Here is a 20,057-nt window from a genome sequence, read left to right as displayed (position 1 = left end):
TCCTTTCCGTTCACATATTCCCCATATTTTATTTTATTTTCTATTAAGCTAGTTGTATCATAATTTTTTAGGTAAACTATGCGTTTAGTACCTAAATTATAAGCTTCAGTTCGTTTTAGTATCTAAATTTTTATTTTTTCAAATCATACCTAACGTTTAGTTTTTGGTTCATTTTAGTACTATGCCTTTAAAAACTTAATGGACAGACTCGTCGATCACTGCGTCTACAGTCGTGACTGTCGTATACGTCGATGAAGTCCAAACTTTCTATCCCATAACTTTTTAAACCCCTAAACGCTATTCTAGCCTCGTTTAACCGGGAAACGCCAAAATCTTCCCAAATTGATGATGGACTCTTTGATTTCTTCATCCTTGGATATCCATGATCCATTGTTTGATGGGCCTGAAATTGGACTAATGTTGGTCTACTCGTCATTCTCTCGTGATCCACCGTTCAGATTGGACATCCGTCCACCGGAGCTATACCACGTCAACCCGTTTGTTAAGTTTTTAACATCGGGTACTAAAATGAAACAAAACTAAATGTTTGGTATGTTGAAAAAAATGAAAATGTAGATACAAAAACAAACCAAAACTGATAAATTAGGTACTAAATACTTAGTTTACCCTAAGTGTTTGTGAGCCAAACCAAATAAAATTTAAATCACCAAACCTCTCTAGCGGTTTATTGGTCAATTATACGGTGTGATGCCTGGTATTTTGGTCAAATATGGGGAAACTACGCATTTAGTCACCAGCTACCACTTTGGTTCCGTTTTGATCACTCAACTATATTTTTCAAAATATACTTACTGTTACAATTTGATCACTTACCGTTAAAAAATAAATATAATTAATGATGTATTTTTTTTATTTTTTAATGATGACATGACATTATCTTATGGTGACACGTCGGCATCACCGTTAATTTTTTAATGATGAGTGACCAAAATGGAACCAAAATATAACTTTAGGTATGTATTTGAAAAAAATAATAGTTTAGTGATCAAAATAAAACCAACGTGATAGGTGATTTACCCTAAAATATTCATGCTTGTAGATCAAAATCAATTCTTACATGCAGTCCATGTGGTGGATGGACTGTATCCGAGTTGATTGGCGTGGGCGTGGCCCTGAATTTGATCCGTGTCGGGCGTAATATCTGCCCATTTGGTTTTGATTCTGAGAAATTAATGTCCAATGGCGTCAACGTGTTTGCATTGATGAATCTGCGGAATAGTGTTAGCTTCTTATATTCAAACTTTTACAAATCTCTAATTTGCTGTCCTACAGATTCATCACGTAAACACGTTGGTGTAGAAAAAATTGACTAAGAACAGTAGCTGTTACTTTTCCCATGGTGGACATACTGCCATTTAGTACAACTTATATCAGTATAAATATGTTATAATACCTGATAGAATGACAACAAACATGATCAAGCAGTAGCTCCATCAATGGCGGATTATAAAATTTCCATGTTTCCTCCATTCATCATCATCCTCACCACCTTCTTATTCTCATTCACGATTACCAGAATCATGAAAACATTGAGATAAGAAACCATTCCCAAGGCTGCCTCCTGGGCCATGGAAACTACCTCTGATAGGAAACATTCACCAGCTTCTTGCTGGCTCACAACCCCATTGCACATTAAGGAACTTGGCTCTCAACCGTGGCCCCTTGATGCACCTGCAACTTGGAGCAGTCTCCACGGTTGTTATATCTTCACCCGAAATCGCCAAAGAAGCTATGAGAAAAAACGATACCGCTTTCGCTTCCAGGCTCTATCAGTTAGCTCCCAGCATCGTATCTTATGACTACTAACATTGTCTTCTCCCCTTACGGTACTTATTGGAGGCAGCTTCGAAAAATTTATGTGACCGAGCTTTTATCCGTGCAGCGTGTGAGGTCATTCAGAAGAGTTAGAGAAGAAATGGTTTCGAAATTCATCGAGACTATATCGTCGTGCCGGAGTTCACCAATCAATTTGAGTCACCAAATTTTCTCATTAACATATCGGATAACAGCCGCGGCGGCTTTCGGTTCAGTATGCAACGAAGAGGAAAAGTTTCAATCTATCATCACAGAAGTTATTAGGCTGGCAACCGGCCTTACAATTGCAGATTTTTATCCTTCAATTAATGCACTTCAGATGGTTAGTGGAATCAGGCCAAAACTTGAGAAACTGCACGGAGAAGCTGATAGAATACTTGAAAATATAATTGCAGAACATAAAGAGAGGAGGATTAACGAAAATGGAAGTGGTGGAGAGGAGAAAGATATAGTTAATATGCTTTTGGACCTTCAAGAGCATGGCAACCTTGACTTTTCCCTATCTTCAAACAACATCAAATCAGTCATATTGGTATGTTTGCTTTAAATCCTCATCCTTCAATAAGTAATTTGCTGAATTCAGATTCACTTTCAGGACATATTTGCTGCGGGGAGTGAAACTTCATCAACAATTGTTGAAAGGGCCATGTCAGAACTGCTGAAGAATCCAACACTAATGGAAAAGGCTAAAGCTGAGGTGAGAAAAGGCTTTAATGGAAAAGGGTTGTTGACAAAAACGGGTAAAGAAAACAAAAGAACACGAGAATTTTACGACGTTCGGCAATGTGCTTACGTCCTCGGTGCCTAGGCGGCGCAAGAAGTTTTATTCAATGATATTTTAGGTCTAGGTTACATCTCTATTTATAATAGAAAACACTGGTACATAATTACAAAATCAACCCTGTACCGTACCGCGGGGGCGCACCCCCAACCCACATAATTCGTAACCCCACAACGAGACTTTCTTTGTAAGGACAGTTTATGTTCGTTCGCTCACTCCGCTCCATCTCCTGTCCTCTTTACTGGTATATTTATGAGCCATACCTAACAAATCTCCACCTTGGCGAATATCCTGCCCCTTGGAAACTTCAATGTGGGTTGGGTTACCTTGCTTTTTTAACAACTCGAAACATTCAACAAGTCCAAGCAATGCTTGAACTTGTCTGTCGTAACTGGCTTGGTGAACATATCAGCGGGATTCTCATCAGTATGTACCTTCTGAAACAAAACCTCTCCAAATGCAACCAACTCTCTGATCTTGTGGAACCTTACATCAATATGTTTAGTTCTAGCACGATACACCTGATTCTTAGCCAAGTGAATAACACTTTGATTATCACAAAGCAACTGAACTCCACCATGTTGAACACCCAACTCCTTCACTAAACCAGTAAGCCATAAAGCTTCTTTTGCAGCTTCAGCCGCTGCCATGTACTCAGCTTCAGTTGTAGATAGAGCCACAACAGATTGAACAGTAGACTTCCAACAAATAGGCCCTCCACCAAGAGTAAAGACATACCCTGTCGTAGATCTTCTATTATCCAAGTCACCTGCATAGTCTGAATCCACATATCCTACAACCAAAGGATTATCCCGCTGACTCCCAAAAACAATTCCATGTCCCACAGTACCCTTTAAGTACCGAAAGATCCACTTGACTGCTTCCCAATGTTGCTTACCAGGTTTAGACATGTACTTACAAACTTGACTAACAACATGAGCTAAATCAGGACGAGCACATACCATCGCATACATCAAGCAGCCAACAGCATTAGAATACGGAACCTTTGCCATATCTTCAGCTTCCTTATCTGTCTTAGGGCACTGTTCTGATGAGCTTAAAGTGATTCTCCAATGGAGTGCTAACTGGTTTCGCGCTGCTCATCGCAAACCTTTCTAGCATTTTCTCAACATAACCCGTTGAGATAGCCGCAGTTTCTTGAGTCTCTGTCCCTGCAAATTTCCATTCCAAGATTTTCTTTGCAGCACCTAAATCTTTCATATCAAATTCCTGACTCAATAAAGTTTTCAAACCGATAACATCATCCATGTTCTTCGCAACAATCAACATATCATCAACATACAGTAATAGAAAAATAAAAGAACCATCATCAAGGCTCTTAACATAGACACAACAATCATACTCACATCGGTTGTAGCCAATCTTGATCATATAGGAGTCAAACTGTTTATACCACTGTCTCGGAGACTGTTTCAACCCGTACAAAGATTTATTCAATCTGTAAACTAAATACTCGTTTCCAGGTTGAGTGAAACCTTCAGGTTGCCGCATGTAGATATGCTCCTCTAAATCACCATGAAAAAAAGCAGTTTTAACATCCATCTGCTCTAAATGCAAATCCCAACTAGCCACCAATGCAAGTACTGCTCGGATTGAAGTGTGCCTGACCACAGGAGAAAAGATTTCATCATAATCAACTCCTTTCTGCTGTGAAAAACCCTTCGCTACCAAACGAGCCTTGAACTTCTCCCCCTCTTTTTATGTTACTGCTGGTTTCTTCTTATACACCCATTTGCAACCAATCGGCTTCTTACACTCAGGAAGGGGAACTAACTCCCATGTGCGATTGTGATTCAAAGACTCCATCTCCTCAACCATGGCTGCCATCCACTTGTCGTTTTCCTGACTAGTAACGGCATCATGAAAAGTAACCGGATCATCACTGCTAACAATAAGTACAAAAGATACCAAGTCTTCAAAACCCAATCTGTTCGGAGGCTTTATATTCGTCCGTCTCACCCTGTCTCTGGCGAGACTATAATCCTGCAAATCATCCGTAGTGGAACCACCAGAAGTCGGTTGAGAAGTTTCTGGTTTCTCAACTGGAAACTGCTCGAAATCCACCATTGTCGTGTCTTGCTTCTGCTGCAACATGGATTGTTCATCAAAAACGACATCTCTACTAATCACAACTTTCTTCGCAACTGGATCCCAGAACTTGAATCCTTTGACACCTTTCTTGTAACCCAGAAAAATGCACTCATTCGATTTTGCATCAAGTTTGGATCTCTCATCAGCAGGACAACAAAAAATCCGTAAGTTATCAAAACTAACATCATGACCAGTCCATACCTCTTCTGCAACTTTCGCAGCCAGCGATGCCCTTGGCGATCTGTTGATAAGGTAACACGCCATGTTAACAGCCTCAGCCCAGAAGTGTTTGGGAAGCCCCGCATTCAACCGCAAACATCTGGCTCTTTCATTCAATGACCTGTTCATTCGTTCCGCAACACCATTCTGTTGTGGTGTCTTGCGCACTATAAAATGCCTCTGAATCCCATGCTCCTTATAGAATTGTAGGAACTATGAATCTGTGTATTTCGTACCATTGTCAGACCGTAAACACTTTATTTTTCGTCCTGTTTGGTTTTCTACCTCAGTTTTCCACAGCTTAAACTTCTCAAAAACTTCAGATTTCTGTTTCAAAAAATACACCCAAACTTTCCGTGAAAAATCATCAATAAAAGTAACATAGTACCTAGATCCACCCAAAGACGATGTCGTGGAAGGCCCCTATACATCAGAATGCACATAATCAAGAATCCCTTGAGTTGTGTCGCAGTCTTAAAACGACTTTAGTCTGTTTACCAAGAACACAATACTTGCAAAAATCGAGCTTACAACTTTTGACACCATGCAACAAGTTTCTCTTGTGTAATTCTGCCATAAACACGTTCACTAAGATGAGCAAGGCGCATATGCCACAATTTGTCGTATCATCACAGGACTCAACAGAGTGAACTCCACCTGCAACGGTACTCCCTAACAATCTGTAGATATCCCTGCAGTCATCTTGCCTTTCATCACAGTCAATGCTCCTTTAACAATCCGAATGGTTTCTTATCCTCGTCAGCCTTAGGGATAAAACCATTCTTATGCAAAGTGCCCAAGGAAATCAATTCTTCTTCAAGTCTGGATATGTCGAACACCACTCAACGTCCGAACGGAGCCATCGTGCATCTTAATTCTGACATCACCAATACCAACAATATTACAACATCGATCATCACCCAAATAAACCGAACCAGAATTAACCGGCCTGTATGTCGAAAACATTCCCTATTTGCGTGATGTGATAAGAACATCCAGAATCAAGAATCCAAGCATCCGTCAATTGTGTCGTTGAAATAGAAAGCATATCACCCTCACTGCAATCAGAATTCATCCTCGACCACTTCAAGACTTGGAGCCATCACGCTTCTCATCAGTCTGTTTTTCAACTTCGGACAATCTCGCTCATATGTCCCGCCTCCTTGCACTGTAACAGTGAATCGTCTTCTATCCCTGGATTTGGATCTGGAATTTCGCTTCCCGGACCCTGCCTTCTCTGGCTTCGTCCACGATCTCGATTACCCTTACATATAAGCTATCGGCTTGAGAGCTTTCCCCTGCATTCTGCTTCGCTGGTTGTGAGCCAACAAGGCTGCAGTAATCTCCTCAACGTTGATAGTCTCTTTCCCATATGTAAGAGTAGTCACCATGTGTTCGTAAGTGGGAGGCAACGAACACAATAGAATCATCGCTCTATCTTCATCCTCAATTTTCACATCAAGCCGAGCCAGATCAGAAACGATTTGATTGAAGACATTCAGTGTTGCGCCAAATCGTGATCGTCCTGCATCTTCAACATAATCGTATGATTCCTGCCGCTCGCTGCTGCAATTCTTCCTAATCTTCCTCATCCATCGACCCTTTAAAGGTCGCAAAGCCTTCAAGATCCCTTGCTGCGCCAATAGATCCTTCACCCTCGTTTTCCATAATCCGAAGTTACCCTGACCATCGAATTTCGCGACTTCAAATTTTGCTCCTGACATCTGATACTAATTGTTGACAAAAACGGGTAAAGAAAACAAAAGAACACGAGAATTTTACGAGGTTCGGCAATGTGCTTACGTCCTCGGTGCCTAGGCGGCGCTAGAAGTTATTCAATGATATTTAGGTCTAGGTTACATCTCTATTTATAATAGAAAACCTGGTACATAATTAAAAATCAACCTGTACCGTACCGCGGGGCGCACCCCCGCACCCCCAACCCACATAATTCGTAACTCCACAACGAGACTTTCTTTGTAAGGACAGTTGATGTTCGCTTCGCTCACTCCACTCCATCTCCTGTCCTCTTTACTGGTATATTTATGAGCATACCTAACAAGGGTCTACCGATAAAGACGACTTTCGCGAACTGAAGTTCCTAAAATCAGTTATAAACGAAACATTGAGGTTGCACAATCCAGTGCCTTTAATACCAATGGAATGCCGTGAGAACTGTAAGCTTGGCGGATATGATATACCTGTTAAGACTAAAGTCATTATCAATTCATGGGCAATAGCAAGAGAGTCTAGGTACTGGAATGAGCCTGACACGTTTAATCCGGAAAGGTTCCTCGATAACTCACTAGACTATAGAGGAACTGATTTCCAATATATCCCATTCGGTGCTGGAAGAAGGATATGTCCAGGCATATCATCGCAAAGCCTTCAAGATCCCTTGCTGCGCCAATAGATCCTTCACCCTCGTTTTCCTAATCCGAAGGTACCCTGACCACGAATTTCGCGACTTCAAATTTTGTCCTGACATCTGATACTAATTGTTGACAAAAACGGGTAAAGAAAACAAAAGAACACGAGAATTTTACGAGGTTCGGCAATGTGCTTACGTCCTCGGTGCCTAGGCGGCGCTAGAAGTTTTATTCAATGATATTTTAGGTCTAGGTTACATCTCTATTTATAATAGAAAACCCTGGTACATAATTACAAAATCAACCCTGTACCGTACCGCGGGGCGTACCCCCCGCACCCCAACCCACATAATTCGTAACTCTACAACGAGACTTCTTTGTAAGGACAGTTGATGTTCGCTTCGCTCACTCCACTCCATCTCCTGTCCTCTTTACTGGTATATTTATGAGCTATACCTAACAAGGGTCTACCGATAAAGACGACTTTCGCGAACTGAAGTTCCTAAAATCAGTTATAAACGAAACATTGAGGTTGCACAATCCAGTGCCTTTAATACCAATGGAATGCCGTGAGAACTGTAAGCTTGGCGGATATGATATACCTGTTAAGACTAAAGTCATTATCAATTCATGGGCAATAGCAAGAGAGTCTAGGTACTGGAATGAGCCTGACACGTTTAATCCGGAAAGGTTCCTCGATAACTCACTAGACTATAGAGGAACTGATTTCCAATATATCCAATTCGGTGCTGGAAGAAGGATATGTCCAGGCATATCATTTGCTGTTGCTAATATTGAGCACCAACTTGCACAATTGGTGTACCACTTTGATTGGAAGCCCCCCAATGGAATGAAATATCGACTTGGACATGACAAGTGCACCGGGTTTAACGATAAGATGGAAACACGACCTGCTTGCGATTCCAGTTCCTTATCGTCCTACTCTTGAATAAAGCATGCATCAGAAATCAGAGATGTTCATTTGGCTTGTATTTGTTCAAGTCATTGTAATACATTGATAAAACAAGTATGAGCTTTATTCTGTTAAACCGTGGCAACGGGCTAAAACTTGGTAGTTTTATATGATATATAAAGTGTAATCAGTTATCTTTCATTATTTTTAGTGATTCAGTTTCATCTCCTAATGGATTCATTCTGCTTCTGCATACTTTTGGAATTCCAAGTTTTGTGATTTAGTTTAGGGATTGAATTGTGATTTTAAAATTTACGGGGACAAGTTTTGTCATTTCCCCTTCACTCCCCACTTGCAGAACGCAGCAAGCAAAACCTTTTCTTCATCAAACACAAGCCTTATTCCAAGAAGCCCCTAATGGTCTCGTGAAGAGACCACTCTTCCATGGGAGATTCTGTTTATTCTAATTGAACCTGAAATTTCTTTTTTCCTTTTCCCTACTATTGTTCAGAAAAGTTTAGATTTTTTTAAGATTATTGACCTTTTTAATGGAAATGGCACTTGAAACCTCAGTTCTCAGCCGACCAACTTTCTTTTCTTCAACAAAGTCTTCATCTTTCAGGATTTTAAATCGAAATTTTAAGTACCCATCAAAGTTTTTATCTAAAACTAATCACTACCCAGCTCCCATTATCTCAAGCTTTCCCAATTCCCATGTCGCTAAAGCCTTTGGATTTCCAAACACGGGTACTTTTGGAAGTCAAGCACGTTTGGGGTCGTTCATTGAAGAAAAGGAAGAACTGGGAAGTTATCAGAGCTTGATTTTTGTGAAAAGAGGAATTTTGGTGGCAATGGTTTGTGGTGTATTAGCATTTGGTTGCAAAAGAGTGTTTGCAGTAGATGGAGTGGTTAATGCCGGCTATGGAGTGATTGGGCAGTCCATATTGCTGTTGAAGAATACTTGGCCAAAGCTATCTATGCTTATTAAAGTTTTCAAGGAGCAAGGTTTGGTTTTGACAGCGCTTTTGGGTCTGTCTGCCTTCTTCTCAATGGCAGAGACTGCTATAACTACACTATGGCCTTGGAAGGTATTGGTTTCTTTGTCCCGGTATTGTATTACTTTTATACCTACTGGGTGCATTTTTTGGTTGTTAAAATGATGGAAATTAGAGTGAATAAATGTTGCAAGTTAGAACTTGAAAAGAATGCAGATGCTTTGCAATTTATAAATTCGGCCTTAGGGATATTTTGATTTTCTTTTTCCTGCTTGTGGTGCAAATTGCTTTGGTAATTTGATATATTTGGCTTAAGTTAATAATGTACTAGATTAAATTTTGACTTGCTATGATAACTCTCGGTATCAATCTCTTACTGATACGTGCTCAATCATAGTAATTTAGAAAAAGGAACCAATGATGGTATGCATGAGCTTAGAAATATTATGGAGAGAAAATAAAAATAGTATAGAAACACTAAAACACATTAGAAGGACATCATATAGAGATAGAAAGAGGAAAAACAGAGTGACAGAGAATAGAGAGAGAGAGCCGAGCAACTTAAATAAGCCATAGAGAACAACAAAATAAAGTGCGTATCGATTCAACTATTAAAGCCTAACACCTACTAATGTTGTTTAGTGTTGCATTTTGGTGAAGGATAAGGACAAGTATTTCGAAGTACAGATTTCAATTTAGTGTTAATTTAAAGTGGGTTGAAGTAGAAATATCATATGCAAGTTTTCTTCATCGATTGCTCATTTGTGTTAATCTGTGTAAGGTACGCGAGCTGGCCGAAAAAGATTCTGAAGATGGTGTATTCAAGATGCTTCGTAGTGATGTAACTCGGTTTCTCACAACCATTCTTATTGGAACCACGTACTTCTCTTCTCTTTCCATCACCTTGCTATGTTACGTTTCCATCTTTTCAGCTTAAACTTAAAAGTTTTTCTTATTGTGGATTTTATTTCTCTACTTAGTGTGGTTAATATTGGAGCAACTGCTTTAGTCACAGATGCTGCAACAGCAATATTTGGGGAAGCTGGTGTTAGTGCAGCAACTGGAGTAATGAGTGTATGTATCAATATCCTGTGCTTTGGTTTGTTTTCTTGAGGGGCTGTGTGGTGCCTAACTGCACATCTTTGAGTCTTTCTCTATCATGCGAAAGCCAGTAAAATAATAAATCAGTTAACTTATGGTTGGCCAGCATATGAATATATAAACATGAGAAATGGAATATATAATTTGGTGAAATAAATACAGAAACCAGTTAACTTTTCTTGAATGGTGCTAGGTTGCCATATTGCTTCTCACTGAAATCACTCCAAAGAGTATAGCTGTTCACAATCCCACAGAAGTTGCCAGATTTGTGGTACGATTTTTCTTTTCACCCCCCATCATTTGGGTATTTAAATTTCACTACAAGTCGGATGTATCTTAAAATAGTATAGCTTTTTCTTCCTTCCTTTTTTTTCCTGTAGGCTTCAGGGCTCTCTTGGTACTTTGCGGAAGTTATCATTTCCAATTTAAAACTGACTGCCTACTTGTCGTTGCAATATTTCTAGGTCAGGCCAGTGGCATGGCTTTCTGTAATACTATATCCAGTGGGACGAGTTGTCACATATTTATCAATGGGAATGCTCAAAATTTTTGGTCTAAAAGGAAAAAGGTGAAGAAAAAACCTCTCTCATTTTTAATTATATCTACAGCTTCTAAATCATTGATTATTTTCTGTGCTGTTTCTTTCTATTGATTTTGTCAAAATTTCAACATATGTCTTCATTGTGTTATTTGCTTTCTGAATGCCTTATGCATTGTCTCTTTGTTTTCAGTGAACCTTATGTTACTGAAGATGAATTGAAGCTAATGTTACGAGGAGCAGAACTCAGTGGGGCAATAGAGGAGGAGGAGCAGGTAGCCACATATATCACATGCTGTACAAGTTCACATCTCGTTTAGTTTTCGATTAACGCATTGTAATTTATCTGCAATAGATATTTTTTCTATCATCCTCGGTTCTTGAAACGCCCAGTAGATTTTATTTGTTGTTAGACCAATCTGTATGTAGAACTTTATCCTCGGTGAACTTCTCAAATTATGTTATTGATGTTAAGTTATCTTCTGAATTGGGATTGTTTTCTGTTTGTACATGTATCAATAAACAAATTTTTGAGTTCAGTGAGGTGCATAACATGAAACGGTTCTGTTGCATATAGTAAGTCAGAACTCCCATGCAAAATGGATCTTTAGAACTCGTTCTCGGTTTCTCTATTGGGCTGAAGCTCAATACGATTATATTCTTCCCCCCAATGGTATCTGGTACAATGCCAATGTACTGTCCCGTTGCACTTATTGCTCTCTATGGTCCATGTTTATACTTGATACAGCTCAAATCCAAACCTCTCTCTTTGTTTATGGTTTTCATGTGCTCTTATTGCTGGAATCCTCTTGCAGGATATGATCGAAAATGTGTTAGAGATAAAAGATACTCATGTTAGAGCGGTGATGACACCTCTTGTTGATGTAGTTGTAATTGATGCAAGCTCAACTCTTGTTGATTTCCACGATTTGTGGTTGACTCATCAATATTCAAGGTAGAGAATCTTATTAACCCATCACTCAGGTTCTTTTCAACTCAATAACATGCTAAGAAATTTGTTGACATTTATTTAGGGTGCCTGTTTTTGAGCAGCGTGTTGACAATATAGTGGGTATTGCATATGCTATGGATCTACTAGATTCTGTTCCAAAGGTCTGACAATTTCTGGTCTTAAATCATTTTCCGATCATATATAAGACATTAATGTGTGCAAAACTACTATAGTGTGCAAAATTATAATATGCTTGATTTTGAAGGGTGGACTGCTAGAAAGTACTACTGTGGGGGATATGGCTCACAAGCCTGCATTTTTTGTGCCTGGTAATTTTGAAACTTATATCTTCTGTTTATTTTGTGCGTTGAATTAATTTGCAGATGAATTTTGCCTTTTTGTCTCTCTATCCATTAGACCGAATGACAGCTTCAGTTAATTACCATTCATTAACATGTTTTGTCAACATGTCATTATGGATTATATTATGAGAAGCGATTACAAATAGAATTGTCAATTTGTTTTGCAGATTCAATGCTAGTCTGGAATCTTCTTAGAGAGTTCCGCATTAGGAAGGTTCACATAGCTGTTGTTCTTAATGAATATGGTGGAACAGTTGGAGTAAGTACTATAAATTTTTGAATTGATTTTGAATTTATATTAGTAGTCTTTAATAATTCCTACCTGTTGAGAACCTCGAAGTAAGACAGTTCAACATTAACATGAGAATTGAGATTGAGCGTGGAACAGTGTTCCTGCATTTGCAAAGTTGAAAAAGATGTCAAAGTGTTTCTAAATCCTTTTATCTCTTGTTAAAAGTTCGTTGAGTGGAGTCTGCGATGTGCTCGAATCTTAGCAAATGCGGCAGGCAACAACTAATCTGCATTTCTACCTACCCCTGCTCTCTTTAGGATTGCCCCTCGTATTCTTTTGTCTTATTTTTTTAATGCTGAAACAGATAGTCACCTTAGAAGATGTGGTTGAGGAGATTGTTGGTGAAATTTTTGATGAAAATGATTCAAACGTAAGTCTTGCCATATCTTTGATGACTTCATCAATGACTTAGTTCTTCTGCTACAGACTTTAATTCCTAATCATTAAGATTTATTCAAACTGCTGCTTTTCATTACAGTCCAAAACCAGTTAATATGATTGATCTACATCAATTTTCTGCTCAGTAGTACACTGTGCTGGTTCCCTAGCTTGTGAACTTTATTTTCAAGTTTCTTTGGGCTTGAAATATTTTTATTTTTTTCTTGCTATGACAGGAGGAGATCCAGAAGAAAACTGGCTACATTGTGATGCGAGCAGAGGGAATCTTTGATGTTGATGCTAATACATCTATTGATCAACTTTCTGAAGATCTAAATATCAAAATGTCCGAAGTATGTTACTCGTATTAATTGATATAATGCATAAGTTCTCATTCTACTCGCTAGTTTCAGCTAGTATAGTTGAAATGTTTATGGATATGCACTGAGGTGTTAAAACGGAGTGTCGTCTGTTAATATCTATACTACATGAAAAGGAGCTTTCAATTGGACCTCCCCTCACACCATCTTGTATATTTCTTTCATTCTCTTTGCTGTTTTATAGGAACATCAATATGAGACAGTGTCTGGTTTTGTCTGCGAAGCATTTGGTTATATACCAAGGACAGGTGAGAGTATTAAGGCAGTCCTTGAAAAGGAAAATGAAGAAGAAGATGATGAGAATTCTGAAGATGGATCTGATCAACAAGATCTGAAGGAAAGGCATCAAATATATAAACTTGAGGTATGGTTTGAACCGTGTACCATATGTGTTTATATTGTTTGGCATTGCTTTTGAATAATGTCATTGTTTATAAGTGTTCCTCAATGGTGTTTGGTCGGATCTGGACGGAACGAGTGCAGCTAGAATATTTTTACATATGGAAACTAATCAGAATCTCTTAACCAAGAATGGAACAGTTGAAATTCCAAACATTTAGTAATTGGAATTATGAGAAACTTCGGTTATTAGGATATTATCCTTGTAAGTTGTAAATCCGGGTCTTCTACCTTAATGGTGAAAGCGAAGTGATCCATCTCCCTTTCTCTGCCAAATCACTAAAATATGATATTCCTGACGAATATCATGAGATTTATTCCAAATTTTAGTATATCTTCCTGCAGATATTTCATTAACCTGACAACACATGGGCTAGATGATCAGTTATGTCACTAACATATTATTGTGGCCAACATGTTTCTGGTGCAGATATTAGCAGGAAATGCCCGGAAAGTTAGTGCCGTTCGATTTGAGCGGATAAACAATGAAGTAGAACTATTACATGCCACAGCAGTAACTCCGATTATTCCGAAAATCATAAAGAGGAAATGGAGCAGTGATGAAGACCCAAATAGTGGTAACTATGATGAAGATAGATTAAAAAAGAGGCAAGAGGAAGAAATATCAGATCATTATGTAATTGCTGACTATAAAGAGGATACTGATAGTCCCAATGAACAGTAGTTAATAATAAACCATTTGTCAATAATTTCCCCCTGAACACCCTCCTCTTCCCCTTCCCCATTTCTTACACCTCAACAAGAAGAGGTAAAGGTTTGAAAAACGGGACGAAAAAAAGAAAAGAAAAGAAGACTAACATTGTACAATTTTTCACAGATGAAGTGAAGTGTCAACATCTGAATCATTAAAGGTGGATGCACGCATGACTGTATCTCTCAGCCACAAATTTGACAAACTTGAAGTATCAATAACCTGATGCCGAGCATGCATGCCAGTTTGACTGTAGATAGATCCTTGGAGAGGAGGTCTTGGCTGAAGGATCAATTCAGAATGAAAAAACGATTGGGGAGCCTGATGAAGTGTGGCATGATTGATCCGCTGCGCTTCAGAGAGCAGCCGTGAAACCTCTCTCTCCTGCCTCATTTCCTTGGCTCTCTGCAACTGTCTGAACCTCTCTTGCAAGAGGGCAATCGACGAATGAACGGCCAGGTCACTCTGCCCACCCATTTGCAAAAACGAAACGAAGCCTACCTAGGGTGCTAAGCAATATGGTATAAGATGATTTGATATTGCTATATTCCTATATATAGGACAGTAGTAAGCTTTGAAATCGTTAATCTATTCAATGTGAAGCACTTTAAGTGATTTCTCAATGATGTAAAAGATAAAGGCACGTAGAATCGGCCACCGAAACGCGAAGTCAAGAAGGCAGAGTTATGTGGCAATGTGTTTGAGGTAAAAGTACATGATAAGAAGGAAAAGGTGAGAAATAAAAATCCAAACTTTGATGGAATGTAGCATTTGGAATGGCATGTTTTGCAGAATAAAAGGATGGTCTATGATGCTCTGTCGACTTGTTGCCAAGAGCTATTGGCCTTTGAAGAGGATAGTGCCCCTTTTTGGTGGGGGATTTGGTGAAGATCTTATATTATTCTCACCTTTCAACATTCTCTTTTCGCTTTGTTGAGAAAGCAAAAAAAGAAAAGAAAGTGGAGACAAAAGTTGGAACAGGGAATATATTTTGGACTTTGGGGTTTTGATGTTTTTCACAATGGAACCCCATTTTTTTATCAGCAAGTAGTTGGATGAAATGGCATGAAAGGCAGCAAGATGTTGGATTCGTTTTGCGGCTCTTCTTGTTGGTATGTATTTTGCCTTTGAACCCTTCATTGTTGGAAGATGGTGCATAAGCTCAAAAGCAGCCTACCCCAAACGAAACCAGCTAAATGGGGAACCGAGTGATGTAACTTTTTTTTTCTAGTTTTCTTTTGTCTGAGACATCAAATTTCCAATGGTGATGGTGTTGGTAAACAATACAAACTATATTGGTTAAATATAGAAATTAAATTCCTTTCATCCTATTAACAAATTATAGCTCATGAAACTGCTAAAACCAAGCTTATAAATAATGATGAATAGTGATTAAGCTTGTATTGGATAGTAATGGATGAAAGCTTGATTCATTAATGGATGAATAGTGAAAGTCTCCTGCATTTGATTCCAGTCTATGTTCATATCTTTGGGATCCCTAGCAATAACAGCAAAAGCAATTCAACTGTTGGTAGTCCTAATCATTTGCAAAGACTCAAAAACCAGAACCAAATACCTGGAAAAATATATAAACCACATGTCAAATTTCAAATAAAAAGTGTATCTGTTTCCACCATGTGGTTCACTGATTGTTTCTTGCTGTAGTCTCCTTAGGGTCTGATAACTCTATAAAATGACTCATTGTTAGTGCTTCTTCTGGCAACCATAATGCCAGATCAAACAAAGCAACTATTCTGGTGAAATCTCACAATTATGGAGATAAACTACTTGTTTTCTTCCTACACTTTGTTTCAAATAAAATTGAAATCTCAAAAAGTTTATTTGATGTTGCAGCAAAAGATTGTTGTTAAGGTATCAATGCAGGGTGAGAAACGCCGAACCGGGGCTCTCAAAATAGCTGCTGCAGCAGATGGTATGTATATATAATATATATCTGTCGACCAAATCTTAAATTATCAAAAGAGATTTAAGAAATGGTGCTTTTGGTTAATCTTTATTTCGTTAATGACAAAGGTGTGGTATCAGTGGCATTATACGGTCCACGGAAAGATAAACTGATGATAGTTGGAGATGGGGTTGATGCAGTCTGCTTGACTAGTTCCTTGAGGAAACAGCTTTCCCCTGCAAGCTTGGAGACAGTGGAAGAAGTGAAAGACCCAAAGCCCATGAGTAATCCAATTATATGTTGTCTTCCTCCACAACCTCAGCCAGAGTTTTTCACAGTGGTCACTGATCCCCATCCAAGCCCTTGCGCTGTACTTTGGAGATATAACACACACACACACAGACTCATTATTATCATATAATTGGCATCAAGCAGCAGAGATTAATATTTTCCTAGTCTGCTGATTTTTCATACAATTTCCAGCTTTGGTTCTTCAAATATCCAGGTTTTCTTCAATAATCACATCATGATTTTCCATGCAATTTCCAGCATTGCATCATCAGTACACTTCAAATATCCAGCTTGTTATACAGTGTAATAAGTTTTTTCTCCTAATTTTCTTTCTTAGTTCTCTTGGTAATCCGCTCAATCTCTTTTTCATTTTGTCTTTGTTGATTGTCGACGACACCAATTTTAATGTTGGTTGTCGACCGTCGGTATTCTTTATTGTCCTTTTATTTTATTTTCTTTTGTTACAAGATTAAGAATATTAATGGGTAATGGCAATCAAAAGAAAATAGATAATTATAATTAAGGTCCAAATCCTTTAAACAATGTTTTTCTTATTAAAAAAAATCCAGAATTCTCTTCATCCATATATTAGGAGATATTAAAAACTTAAGCGCACTCGATCTCACATCCTCTTGTGTAAATATATCAACAACAATAACAACTAAATTAAACTAAACTTCAACTGTCAATAATTGTTTCTTAAATGCCTGCAAATTAGAAAGAGAATAAAAATAACCTAATTAAAGAAGGAAATGGTCTCAATCAATTCCAAGTTATAGTAAAAGGATGACCTCTAAAGTAAAGGGACCAAAAGTTGTCATCATCAAAATGCACAAACAACACTATATATACAAATAAGACAGACAGGGGCAATAGCTGTGCCGACCATTTGTTGATGGGGCCCCAATATGTAAAAGACAAGCCTTGATAAAGACCACGCATCCTTAAAATCTATGTTTGATGTTGATAAAGTCCGATATTATTGGCTATCTTTCATGTGCCACCAATGGTTGTATGATACTGTCATATCAACTCAATGTATGAACATGTGAATAGTTGTATAAGATTAACACAGAGTTAAGACAAGTTATCTTTTCGATAAATTATCTTATTGATCCCTTAATTTTGAAAGTACTCACATTTTAGTCTCGGGTTCGAGATGAAATTCATTAGAAGAGAGATGGATTGTATAATTTAAGTGATTAAGATGGTGATGTAACCAGGAAACAGACCGGGTCGAGATTTCGGCCAATTCAACATGACTCGAGAAACATACTCTCTCCACCCGGACCTGACCTAAATTAAGTTTAGAGAAATCTCACTCAATTCAAAATTCGATCTGAATTTTGGGATAAAAATCATCGGTGGATCCAGGAATATTTTCTTGGGTTAAAAACCTAAAACTTTTGTATATGAGTAGCCACAAATATGATAGACAATGAAATTGTGGGGGTTAGGACGTGTATGTAGTGCTATATAAGCCAATAAGCTCTTGTGTATTAAGTCAAGTAATTTACATTAATTGTGATTTCTTCGGTGATGGATTTAAAAATACTTTTAAGAATAGACATATGTGTATTAATAACATAACATTTTTGTATATAGATGGACACAAATAAAATCTCAAAATGGACACAATGAATAAAAAAATCTAACAAAAAATTAATTCAGATTTTAGGACCAATACGTAAATCTATAAGTGCTCCTCTCTCTCTACACTAGTGTGGAAGTAATTAACCAAGATTTTAAAGCCTAACAAGGGCAATGGAGTCACTTTCTCTTCATGTCAACAAACCCTTTTGAGAATGACTTTGGGTACCAAATGGCTCAAATTAAGCTACAAATAAGTATGCACAAAAGAGAGAGAATTGATGCATTAGAGGAAAAATTAAAATGGGTTCCCTCCTTTTTCCTTTTGGATAGCCTTTTTGAATCCAATTTGGCCTTGTTTTTCAAACATATGAACCATATATTGCCTGGAAAAGATTGGCACTGATTAGGTGGGAAACATGTGAAGCAACTCAGCAAAAAGAAAAGAAAGAGACCTTACTCATTAGCATGCAAAAAGCAGCTCATAGCCATGTTAAAGTTTGACTAGCTACCAACAATCGGGTTTCAAATGATTGTCCATTTTTGAAATTTTCTAGGATATTTTGTATATGATCCCGCCCTATATTGCATGTATTTTTCAATATATATGATGAGAGAAGAATTTCGAAAAATATTTTTTTAGAATAGAGGAAGGGATAAGTGATTGATCAATAATCAAATTCGAGACTGATGTTAATTAGCATACTATTCACGATTCAATTAATAAATTGAGGTTCCTTTTATACAATACATGTATTATCTATATAATTTCTCAGAACTTTTAAGATAACTGTATTTAAATATATTCAGTTAAATTGAAATTTAATAAACGGCGGTAATTAAGATAGCATGTATATATAATAATGTAGGCAATAAATGTTTAAAATAATATAGTAATAATTCAGTGATAATTAATCATAAATAGTATTATGGTAGAAAATATTAATTATAAATTGAACTTTGTCTAGAGGATACGAGTTCCTAAGCTTCAAGGTCCACTCCAACAAAGATACACTTCTAGCGGAGGATCTTCATGAATTACATAATTAAATAGATCCGGAGAATAATGACAATCAAACCACGACATTAATTATTTAATTTTATTTTTTAAATACAAAATTCTTTTGTTTTGACCTATGAACCCCTCATGTCCAGCCTGTAGAATTGGTCACCACCTTCATGAATATGTCCTCTTCAAATTTTCCTCTACCCCACCATATTTTTAGGTAAATTATCCATTCTGTACCTCACCTATTATTTTTTTTTTCAATTAACCTTTTTTCATAAAATTATGTCTAACATTATGTTTTATTTCTACTTTTGTCACCGATCATAAACTTTTCATTAAAAATTAACATAGATGATATGTAATGATACAATAACAGTTTTAGTTTCAAAACTTATATACTTTAACAATTAGATCCTAAGTCTCAAGTATATGGACCAAACTCCAAATTTCTTAATTTCTCAACCTCTTTTTCAATTTTCCCATGCAAGAAAAGATAACGACATACCGTGACACTGACGAGAAACAATGAAGGCAACTACCACATCGACATTCGACCACACCCTATACTTGTCCACCACCATTTTCATTCACTTAACATTAGTGAATGAATTAAAGAACTATACCATGTCATATTATTTTTGTTAAATTTTAATAGAAACTTAATGATTGAAGACTAAAATATAAACAAAACATAACATTAAGTATGATTTTATTTAAAAAAATAAGTAAGTGATCAAAACAAAAACGCAAAATAAGTGAGATACCAAATAAATTGTTTAACCTATTTTTAAAAAATTATCAATCTATCCTGACTGTTCATATTTGTCTCAAAACATTTTTTTCAATTTATTATATTTTTGTGAAAAATAAAATTAAATTCACCAGTGAAACTAAATTTTAAATGATTACATCAATAACTTTT

The 20,057-nt window shown here is 37.3% G+C and overlaps 3 protein-coding genes and 1 pseudogene across 3 annotated transcripts; 3 read left to right on the top strand and 1 right to left on the bottom strand.

Annotated features, from left to right (window-relative positions):
- Nucleotides 1–1,457: 1,457 nt before the first annotated feature.
- On the top strand, nt 1,458–8,403 carry LOC120160660 (annotated as a pseudogene).
- Nucleotides 8,404–8,578: 175 nt separating this feature from the next.
- Nucleotides 8,579–14,498, top strand: LOC120160754 (putative DUF21 domain-containing protein At3g13070, chloroplastic). Its single transcript, XM_039171107.1, has 14 exons — nt 8,579–9,318; nt 10,007–10,104; nt 10,206–10,299; nt 10,520–10,597; nt 10,791–10,894; nt 11,058–11,139; nt 11,680–11,819; nt 11,899–11,977; nt 12,082–12,145; nt 12,346–12,437; nt 12,775–12,840; nt 13,085–13,201; nt 13,413–13,592; nt 14,058–14,498. The coding sequence occupies exons 1-14, from the start codon at nt 8,779–8,781 to the stop codon at nt 14,310–14,312; spliced, it is 1,989 nt and encodes a 662-aa protein (XP_039027038.1). The 5' UTR covers nt 8,579–8,778; the 3' UTR covers nt 14,313–14,498.
- On the bottom strand, nt 14,460–14,816 carry LOC120160659. Its single transcript, XM_039171021.1, has one exon. It carries the CDS (start codon nt 14,814–14,816, stop codon nt 14,460–14,462), a length of 357 nt encoding a protein of 118 aa, XP_039026952.1.
- A 1,368-nt stretch (nt 14,817–16,184) lies between these two features.
- On the top strand, nt 16,185–16,843 carry LOC120160658 (heavy metal-associated isoprenylated plant protein 47-like). Its single transcript, XM_039171020.1, has 3 exons — nt 16,185–16,272; nt 16,374–16,615; nt 16,751–16,843. Exons 1-3 carry the CDS (start codon nt 16,185–16,187, stop codon nt 16,841–16,843), a joined length of 423 nt encoding a protein of 140 aa, XP_039026951.1.
- The last annotated feature ends 3,214 nt before the right edge of the window (nt 16,844–20,057 follow it).

The sequence above is a fragment of the Hibiscus syriacus genome, unplaced genomic scaffold (genome assembly GCF_006381635.1).
Source record: "Hibiscus syriacus cultivar Baekdansim isolate YM2019G1 unplaced genomic scaffold, ASM638163v2 tig00111392_pilon, whole genome shotgun sequence".
NCBI classification, from domain to species: domain Eukaryota; kingdom Viridiplantae; phylum Streptophyta; class Magnoliopsida; order Malvales; family Malvaceae; genus Hibiscus; species Hibiscus syriacus.
The sequence above is the reverse complement of the archived record's forward strand: the minus strand, read 5'-3'. Positions and strand labels throughout refer to the sequence as shown.

Excerpts from the sequence above, each read along its gene's own strand:
- LOC120160754 (XM_039171107.1), top strand. The coding sequence starts at position 8,779 with ATGGAAATGGCACTTGAAACCTCAGTTCTCAGCCGACCAACTTTCTTT. Across the intron at positions 10,105-10,205 it reads ACCATTCTTATTGGAACCAC|TGTGGTTAATATTGGAGCAA; the intron begins GTACTTCTCTTC and ends TTCTCTACTTAG. Across the intron at positions 13,593-14,057 it reads ATCAAATATATAAACTTGAG|ATATTAGCAGGAAATGCCCG; the intron begins GTATGGTTTGAA and ends TTTCTGGTGCAG.
- LOC120160659 (XM_039171021.1), bottom strand. The coding sequence starts at position 14,816 with ATGGGTGGGCAGAGTGACCTGGCCGTTCATTCGTCGATTGCCCTCTTG.
- LOC120160658 (XM_039171020.1), top strand. The coding sequence starts at position 16,185 with ATGTTGCAGCAAAAGATTGTTGTTAAGGTATCAATGCAGGGTGAGAAA. Across the intron at positions 16,273-16,373 it reads AATAGCTGCTGCAGCAGATG|GTGTGGTATCAGTGGCATTA; the intron begins GTATGTATATAT and ends TTAATGACAAAG. Across the intron at positions 16,616-16,750 it reads CCCATCCAAGCCCTTGCGCT|GTTTTCTTCAATAATCACAT; the intron begins GTACTTTGGAGA and ends TCAAATATCCAG.